General features: G+C 60.4%; 1 protein-coding gene across 1 annotated transcript in view; it reads right to left on the reverse strand.

Annotated features, from left to right (window-relative positions):
- VIPR2 (vasoactive intestinal peptide receptor 2) overlaps window positions 1-9,767 on the reverse strand; it is a 69,602-nt gene that overhangs the window by 46,594 nt on the left and 13,241 nt on the right. Inside the window, exons 3-4 of the mRNA XM_012658105.1 lie at window positions 7,557-7,664; window positions 4,031-4,128 (exon numbers count right to left, since the gene is read on the reverse strand). Of these exons, the coding sequence (XP_012513559.1) occupies window positions 4,031-4,128; window positions 7,557-7,664 (206 nt within the window). The remainder of the gene's footprint in view (window positions 1-4,030; window positions 4,129-7,556; window positions 7,665-9,767) is intronic.

The following is a 9,767-nucleotide window of genomic DNA, read 5'->3' on the forward strand; positions in this document are numbered from 1 at the left end:
GCCCTCGGGGAGTGACGGCGGGACGGCTCTCAAGCCTGGATCCCCGCGACCACAGCCTTGGCCTCTCACCTCAGGACGCAAGGCTGCGACTGGATCCAGCTGGGAACCTGCTGCAGCTCAGGGTCTCCGGCCCCACCTCGGACCCCGGAGCCAGAACCCGCGTCTCGACAAGGCCCTGGCAGTCGGTGTGACCCGCGGATGGTGACCCAGAGTCCACGGCTCCAGGCCGGCCGGAATGCTGCAGTCTCCACCCTCCCCGAGCCACGGTGGCCTCTGGTGGCTCCTGCTCCGTTTGCAGGCATCAAGAAGCCCAGCCTCACCCGTCACGCCGTCCGGCAGGGCAGGGAGCCCCGGGACCCTCCAGTGCCTGGGGACCCCAAGCACTCTGACCCGACGCTGGTCGAACTCCAGAACTGCCAGTTTCCAGGGAAGCAGCGCAAGGAGCGGGGAGAAGAGCGGCTGGTGGCGCCACAAACCCTGCCGTGGGATTAAACCCTCTGCTCGGGGGTTAAAGGGCACGAAGCCTCAAGTGAAAACGTCCCTACACCAAGGCACGATGCCTGACGCCGGTCCTGGCGGGAGAAGGACAGAGGTTGGGAAGAAGGTGGATGTGGAGCCGGTGACAGAGGGGCCCCGAGCCGGGACGTGACCGAGGCTGGCAGGCCCCAGACAAAGGCCACGGCCACGGCCCCAACGGCTGCAGCGGTGGCCCCTGCGTGAGGCCCTCGGGGTCTCCGCACCCGGTCTTCTTCCAGGGGACACCCCGACATTTTACCTCCGGATCCCCTCACACACGCAGCCAACCTGTGGCTGTGGCAGAGGCCGATTTTCTCCCTTGAATTTAACTGGTTTTGAAACCAACGAGGATTGCACGTGGCACCAGGGCAGAGCCCAGCGACGCGCCAGCAGGAAACCCGGTTAAAACCATCGATCGGGGAAGGAAGTGGGATGCTGGTGAGACGAGGCGTGAGCCCCGGGTGCGGGCGCCGGGTGCCCTCTGCTCACGCCTGCCCCGCGGCCGCCCAGGACCCGTCCCGGCGACGGGGCGTCTGGAGCGCCAGGCGCTAAGTGCCACTGTGCCAACCCTGACGAGTCCCTGAGACAACCAAGTGTTTGGAGCATTCGCAGGGCGGACGCCGCCATCAGGAGGGAAAATGACTCCTCTTGGTTTGGAGCCATCATCTTCTTCGCTTTCTCACACAAAAATATTTTGACTTTCTAATCCGTTCGCAGGGAATATGCGTTTATGATACTTGCAGAATCTCTGAAATGTTTAATTAAGAAGAAAAATAGCTCTTCAAGCTAGAGAGAAAAGCCTCAGGGCATCCGGGAGTCTCTGCGCTTCGAGCAGCGGGATCCAGGCCTTCCCGGGGGACCAACAGCGCCCGTGGGAAAGGGCGGCGAGGGTCGTGCCTGGCTTCTGGGGCGCCGTGGCTGCTGCGCGGGCACCGGGCTCTCACCAGCTGCAGGCCCCGGTCACTCCTGATGGCCGCGGCGATGTTCACTGGTGGAATGAATGGAAGAGAGGGCGGCCCACCGTGCGGCTGCAGGGCCTGCGTGCGCCGGGGCGGGGGAGCCAGGACACCCGTGCCAGGCGGCCTCCCGAGCATGGCCCACCGCAGACGCAGACGGGACTCACAGGAGGGTCCCGTGCGTGGTACCTCTGGTCCTGCTGGGACATTGGACTCCCCCAGATTACAGGAGCCCCCGAGGATCCACAGCCCCCGAAACGGTCTGACTGTGGCTGAGCAGCCCAGCTGGGGGCCCCCGGAGCTACAGGAGGGATGTCACAAAGTCACTTGAAGACACCGCGGTCCCCTCCACACCCCGGTGCAGGGGGAGGCACCGTCCCTGCCCGGTCAGAGTTGAGGGTGCTCAGAGCAGGGCCCAGCTCCCTCCGCCCTCTGGAACCCTCCTGGCTGGGGCTCAGCACTCGCCACTGGGGTCTTACCCTGAAAGCGAGGACGGTCCCGCCTGCCCAACAGCCCTGCTCCGCCCCAACCCTAGCCCTAACCCTCCCCAGAACTCCGGTTCTAACCAGATCTGGCTCCGCGAGAGCTCCGGCCGGGTCACCAGGGACCATGCACGGTGGGTGGCATCCACCCCGTCTTGCCGGCGCACTGGAGGGAAGGGGTGGCGCTGCCAAAGCCACCCGTGCTGCTGCCACAGGGGACACACGTGAGGACTTAACCCTCCAGCTCGTGCTGGGACCAGCTGGGCCCGTTCGTGGGACTGATAAAATTACACAAAGAGGCCAGAACACCCAGGGAGCGCCATTCCCCCAGACGGGACACCCTCGGAGACCCTCTGGGTAACGGGACAGCGGGATGGACGGAGTCCCCAATGAGCAGGATGGAAACAGCCCTCACGAGGGTCAGTGCCAGGGAGGAGGCAGGAGGTCTACGGACATGGGAGCCTCCGCGGCACCCACGCCCCTGCCGGCCGGGCTGTCAGCACCAGGACATTTCTGCGCTGTCTCGCGGCTGCTGTCCCCACCCTCCCTGGTCCTGGCTGACGGTGTGGCCGCGTCCGACGGAGAAGCACACACGTGACCTCGCGGGAGATGCAGAATGGGAGAGGGGGGAGCGGGGCACACGGCTGCGCCAGATGCCCTGAGACCCTCCCCGGTGCGTGCAGCTCCCTCCCCTACGGCACCGCCCCTGTCGTGGCCTCTGCACCCCGGAAACGCGTCCCAGTCTGCACTGTGCCAGGGCCTCTTCTCCCTGCAGCTGAGCCGGGTCCAGCCCGCGAAGGCCCAGTCGCCGCCACCCTCCTCCCGGGCTCCGGCTGCGGGTGCGGGACGTGCCCTGGTGCCCGCTGGGTCCTCTGAGCACTGTCGCGGGTGGGGTGTCCGGAAGGACCCGAGTCAGTCTGTGTGTGTGAAGGGCCGACGCAGTCCCTGGCAGGAAGTCAGCACAGACGGTGAGCAGACGGTGCTGGGGTCGCCGGGCCGAGGCCCGTGGGGGAGGTGGCCGTCAGCGAGCCCCAGTGAGGTGGTGCCGGCTCTCGGGCACGTCCTACGGCGTCGGCCACCACGGGCACCATCGTCGGTATAGACTGCCAGCCAGCGGTCCCGGGTTTTACCTTCCGTAGGTGCATATTGGCTAAAAGACAAGGCTTAATCTGACTCTGAACTGTCAATCTTAGGGCAGGGAGCAGAGCAAGCGCCGTGGGAGAAAGCGCCAGAGGCGTGTCCGTTCCCCAGGGCGTCCCCACGGCCACGCGCTGACGGGCGGACATGGAGCGCTCGTCTCACGGCCCAGGCTTGTCCCAGAGCAAACGCGCTGCCGCTCAGGGCCTTGAAGCAGCCTCGGCCGCCCGCACCTGTCCCTCACCCCGCGCAGGGAGCCCAGTGTCTGGGAGGTGCTCGCGAGTCACACAGCGCAGCCCGGGCTCAGGGGACAGGCTCTGTCTGTCGATGAAACGAACCGACCCGCGGGGGCGACGTGGGGTGAGTGTTCGGGAGGAACGGCGCCTGCTGGGCTGGGAGAGCCGCACAGACAGACAGAGCAGCTGACACTCCCCGGACAACACCCCGGCTTGCTCTAAGACCCAGCCCTGCCGGAAGGCTCACCCCAGATCGGACACGAGACACCCAAGAAAACTGTGCCAAGTCCCCACAGCCTGACGGAGGTCCCGGCTCCCCGACCATCTCTGACGCGAAAAGGTCCCCTAACGTGGGCGGCGACTCTGTGGCAGGCGCAGGGCTAACGGAACAGCTGGGAGGGCCCCTTGGCGGCCCAGACTGAGGCAAGATCTCAAACGGGACGAGGAAACCCGGTGGCAGAGTGTGCCACTCGGGACGCACTCCGGAAGCTGATTTCACCCTTGGGTGTCCGTGCACCACCCCCAGGACACACTGACACGGGTGGGAAACCCGCCCTTCCCTGCCCCCAGAACTGTGGGACAAACCGTAGCTGGAAGCAGGAATTCCAAACGCTGGGTAGGGCGAGAGGCAGCGCCACTGCTCGGGAACGGCCTAGTGGCCCATGCGGGGGCGGGCGCCGCACACCCGCGCAGGAAGAGGTACCTTGCTCTCGTCTTCCGGGTCGCTGTAGCCACAGGCGTCCACGAAGTCTGGAAACATCGCTGACCACCCATCACTGGTGCAGTTCTTGCTTATGTTTCCTGCACAGGGAAGTTCAGACATGTTATCTGCTAGTCCGTGGCCTCGGCAGCCGTGATCTAGTCGTGCTTGGCCTGTGCCACCAGAACGCTCCCTCGCGCGCGGGGCCAGCGACGGAAATCCCTGCTCGGTGCCCACTCAGGGCAGCCTGGCCTGTGACCCGCCTCTCGGGCTGGTGGGGCCCAAGAAACCGGGTTAACGTGCTGTCCCGCGGCAACACAAATGGCGTCACAACCGTAGCTACTGCAACTGTTTACGTGTTATTTGGGAGCAGGATAAATACTTTCAACAGATTCTTCTGTTCTGTCACTAAGAAATGTTTACGGCTGAGCCAGGTCACCTGCAGCGCCGGCCCCATCCTCCCTGGCCCCGCCAGCTCTCACCACCCGGCCAGCGCAGGCAGGCGACACCGGGTCACTGGGGTTGGAAGACCAAGGTTTAAATAGCATAAACCAAAGGCAACTGTGATCTTACAGTTCCATCGTTTGCTCCTAAATAACCTAAAATTGTGTGGTAACCTCAGAAATGCGCTGTCCTCTCATTTACCAGGAGTGTGGCCTCAGCAGATGACCACACAAGACAGCGAGTGACAAGTCTCCACAGGCTGTGTCAGAGCAGCGACGGTGACTCAAGGGCACAAACCACTGGGCAGGCAGCCGAGCAACGATGTACCCGGTGGGGACCCTCCCAGCACAGCCCGCCAGGCCCAGCCCTGCCACACCCGCACAGCGCGCTGCCTGGTGTGCGCCTGGACTCTGCAGCCGGACAGAGAGAGACCAGGGGGGACAGAGATTGGGGGGACAGAGAGATGGGGGCAGAGAGACGGGGCGGAGAGAGACTAAGGGGGCAGAGAGAGACGGGGACAGAGATTGGGGGGACAGACATGGGGCAGAGAGACTGAGGGGGCAGAGAGAGACGGGGACAGAGAGACTGGGGGGACAGAGACGGGGGCAGAGAGAGATGGGGCAGAGAGATGGGGGCAGAGGGAGACGGAGGGGACAGAGATCGGGGGGACAGAGAGACAGGGACAGAGAGATGGGGGCAGAGAGACGGGGCGGAGAGAGACTGAGGGGGCAGAGAGAGACTGGGGGCCGCAGCTTGAGGAGGTGGACGCCTGGACGCCTGTGCTGAGCAGCCCCCCATCGGGAATATCTGGACCTGGCTCTGTGGGTGCCCTGTCCCCGTAGGTGACAATGTGTGTAAGCAGCTCGGGTCTGGGCCAGCCCAACCTGCTGCAAGCGTTCACGCTCCCTGCGCTCTGTGTTCCATGCAGGGCCCTCAGCGCACCGCGTGTGGTGCTCCTGGGACCCCTGCGTCACACGTCTCTGGGGGACCTGCGCAGGGTGCTGGGAGGCGGCCGGTGGGGCAAGCTGGGGCCCACGCTGTTCTCCCCCCCGACTTGGGAACCACTGACACTCGGCATTCCCCGGGGTTTCGGTTCCTCAGAGCAGATGTTCCCAGTGCCGCTGAGCCTGCGCACCCTCCAGCTGGGGCTCCGGAAGCCCCTTTCAAGACCTTCGCTCTCAGAGCTGCCCCGGGTACCGCGCGAGCGCTCCAAGGTGCTGGGCGACTTGCTCCGGCCTGAACGCGACACTGTGCCAAGCCGGCCGGCGGGCACCCAGCAGTAGCGACAAGCAGAGGGATGTGGGGTCGCCACCCAGGAGTCCAGCAGGAGCACAGACAGGTGCTGCTCGTGGGGGTGCCCAGCAGAGGCAGCCGACGTCACTGCCTGTCCCCTGGGCTCCCTCCCCTCTGCGCCTCACCCCCGCTCAGAGGAGGCAGAGGGGCTGGGGGGTGTGGGAAATGCCAGAGACCCTGACCCCCACCGCTTTCCTGTACCCCAGAGGGCGGGCCCAGCCCAGGCGAGGAGAGGACGTGCACAGGGTCCCAGCGCCGCGTGGCAGGCGGGAGGCCTGGAGAGGAGCTGCCCGCTACATCTGGACACCAGCCCCGGGGTCCGCCCTGGCACGGGGACAGCAGGGCCCCGGCGTGCTGGCTGCCGTGACGACATGTCGCGAGCAGAGGCCGCCTTGCTAACCTGACAACGGAGTGCCCCAAACAGCCCACCTACTGGAGAAATGCAAAACCAAAAGAGAAAACAACTTTTTATTAAAACTCAGACCTCTTTTGTGAACACCTGGGTTCCTGGGCTGAAATCGGTCCGAGTGCGCTCTGTGGCGCGGCTTCCTGACAGCGCAAGTGAGAAACGGTGACCGCGCACATGCCTGCAACGCACCTAGCGGTTCAAGCCCACAGAGCCTTTCCTTGCAAGCGCCCGTTTATCCGCGCTGGGCTCTGAGCCCTCAGCGCTTGCCAGGCACCGCCACGCGCCCCACCGGCCGGCCTGGCCCCGGCTCCCTGCTTTGCCCACGTTCCTCTGAGTGTCTGCAAAAGACGCCTGTTTAGTGCCCTAGACGACACTCCACATGGACATTCCGCGCCAACCGCCTGTCGGCAGTGTGTGTTCGTCTCACAGCTCAGGGTTCTGTGATTGGTTAAAAAAGCAGAAACATGTTTCAGACGACCCAGCCGTGACCAGCCAGACTCAGGCGGATTCCGCAAAGTTCCTCACAACAGCACGGCAGCGTCATGCTCCCTGCTTTGAAAAAAAAAAAAAGTCAAGCATTTAGCCCAAAAGAGACTGGAGTTTTCACTCTCCCAGTGAGGGTGCGTGAGAGGCTGGCTGACCTGGGCGCCCAGGTGCCCACCCGGCCTCTGTCTGGATGGACGGGCGCCCAGGCCTTGGGGCCCTGGCATCACCGCTGCTGTGAGCGGGTGGAGCCTTCAGCACCGACCGCCGACTGGGGAAAGCCTAGGTCTGCGCACCTCACCCGGGGTCTCCAGGTGTTTACAGCCCAAGCCACTCGGCAGAAAACTACTGATTGGACCGGACGGTCCTTAAAGTCCAGATTCTCTAGAGTAATTTAGTTCCTACGCAAGCATGAGCTCCGCCTTCAGACTGGACAACGCAGCGTGAGAAAGTCACCTGGCAAGTCCGACAGACGAGACAAAACCTCTTTCCCGAGTCTCCTTTTCCTCTACCCCAATCCGTGCTCCGAAACTCGGTTTTAAAGCGTTTGAACACTGTTAATTCTCCACGTTTCTACCCTTTAACGTACGTCCAAGAAAAAAGTAAGCTCTCCCGAGTACTCCAAAATACTATGCTTCTGTCCCGAGACGTGTCTTCTATCCTCCAGTTTCCAAGACAGATGTATCCACGCCACGAAACTTGAATCACTCACCAGAACAAACAAACAAAACCCTCCTCTCAGATGGAGCCAGGCTACGTTGGCGGCACCTGAGCAGCACAGTGAGGCCCGGACGTGGAGGACCTGCCCACGGGGAACCACTCCTGCTTGCTGTGGCCTCCGGAAAAACCCGACCCGCAGACACGAGCGCCCTGGAGGGGCCGGAAACCGGCACGCGGTACCTGCTTTGCTGTAGAAGTTGCTGAACACCTTCGGGCAGGGCACGGTCACCGTCTCCCCCACGTCGGCAGGCCGCCAGCACGTGATGTTGTCCCAGACGCCGCCGCAGGCTGGAAGGAGAGAGGCGCGGTGAGGCCGGCGTGGCCACGCACCGGTGCGCAAGGCAGCGAGGCTACTGAAGCCTCACAGACCGAAATCCAGTTAATCAGATAATTATCTTGCGAAACATCTTTCCGTGAAACAAACTCGCACCAGCAATATTCCTGAGGATAGAGTTAGCTGGCGTGTTCATTTTAACCAGTTTTGGAGAAATAACCACATTGTGGGAGAAAGTATTTGAGTGCTACAAGGTGCACTGGTGCTTTCTGAATTTTAAGGGAATCAATGCTCGTTTCTTGCTGATCGACACCCTGGTGAGATAAAAGGAGCGCACGGGTATTAGTGCACGTCTCGGAGACTCAGGGCCTGGGGAGGGCCCGGGCTGGGGTCGGGGGGACGCTTGTGGTTCTAGCGAATCTGACTTCAACCACAGTTGTAAACTAAAATATCTGACAAGATTCGGTTGGTTTTTAGCTGTCAAGATGCCTTATCAGTAATGAAATCTTAGGTTACCTTCACGGAGGTGTTAAATAGCTTAATTTGGGCCACGTACACCTTAAAACATTCCCAGACCTCTCTGGTCTTGATAACCACCCGGTGGGGTAGGTCATACAACGTTGCATTAATCGTCTTCCAGATGAAAAGTGCTCCGGCTCCGATTGTTCAGTGGCTTTGCAACCCCACGAGGCGCTAGAATCCACGTTTAAGCCCAGGAGTTCTGGCAGTATAAGCAAAATGGACTTACGGTTTAAGTCCAAGCTACTTATACTATATTTTGTGACTTCTAAAATTTTATCTTTTATTTAAACTTCAATATCGGGGAAGCAACGTGCTGGCTAGGTAAAAACCAACAACGGCTCTGCTCTCAGAAACACTCTCCAGACCTGCACAATAACTCACAAGTACATCAGTGGGAGAACAAACGTTTTTGGTTTGAACGCAGGAGTGTTTTACTCTCAAAAACACAGATATGTCTCTGAAAAGTTGGCCATAAGCCAAATTTTGCGGGTGAAAATACTTTGTAAACATTTTTAATAAAAACGAAAATACATTCATTATAAAGTGGAATTACGTACTAATGTTCCAATGAGGACATAAATTCATAAATTCTATTAATGCTCCTTCATATTTAAAGAAAATGTTGAATTTCTTTAAAAATGTTCAGAACAAGGGATCAAGTATAAATGGATCACTAGAAACTCCAGACACGTGCTTGGGGCTCACCAGGGGTGAGCACCACGTGAATCTTAGACCGTCGAGCGCCAGGCCCGTAACCGAACATCTCTGGCCCTGGCGTGTGACAGACACGGCCGGCCTGGGCTCCCGCGGACGGCGGACTCGGGGCGGGAACGAGGGTGTCCAGGCATCCCGGGGAACCCACAGAGCCCCCCGACCTCTGACGCAGCAGGTGCTGACGGCTCCGCTGTTTATGGGGAAGGTTCGACTCTTCACCACGAGATGACAGGTTGCTTTACTGACAATTATTATAGAGTGGTATCATCATATTATTTTAAAAGGCCCAATCCTGGCCTTGAACACGACTTCAAGCCATTATAAAAGCAACTACCTGAGGCTGAAGAGCAGAAAGAACAAATGGAAACTGACTGTCTGTCTCGTCGGTGACCCACGGCAGTGCACCAATCTCAGTAGGACCAACTCCGGGCACAGGCGAACACGCCCAGCACCCTCTTGGAGCAGACGCTGAGCCCTTTCTCTCCGCCCTGGAGATGCCTAAGTCTTTAAAACACAGGTTTCAGGGAAATGACTCATCAGAGGGGGAAAAAAGAGGAATGTTTTAGAAATAAACTAGCAAATGAAAAATCTCAACAGTCCTTTCCACAAATATGGATAACGGGCTTTGGCAATCGGAACAGGCCGCTCTGACTGCCAAGCACACAGCTGGGTCCAGCCAGGAGTCCCCGTTACTGTCCTTGGCACGCCTGCAGGTTCAGAGCAGACCACGGCCCTCTGGGTCTGCCTGCGTGGCCCACACGCCTACACAGGTATGGTTTCTACGTGTCGAGCTACTCCCCCCTCTGGATGCCGGCATTAGAAATAATACCTAAAGCACTGCATTCTGTTGGCCTAAATGAAATTAAGTGCTTACATAAACT

The sequence above is a fragment of the Propithecus coquereli genome, unplaced genomic scaffold (assembly GCF_000956105.1).
Source record: "Propithecus coquereli isolate 6110/MARCELLA unplaced genomic scaffold, Pcoq_1.0 Scaffold571, whole genome shotgun sequence".
NCBI classification, from domain to species: domain Eukaryota; kingdom Metazoa; phylum Chordata; class Mammalia; order Primates; family Indriidae; genus Propithecus; species Propithecus coquereli.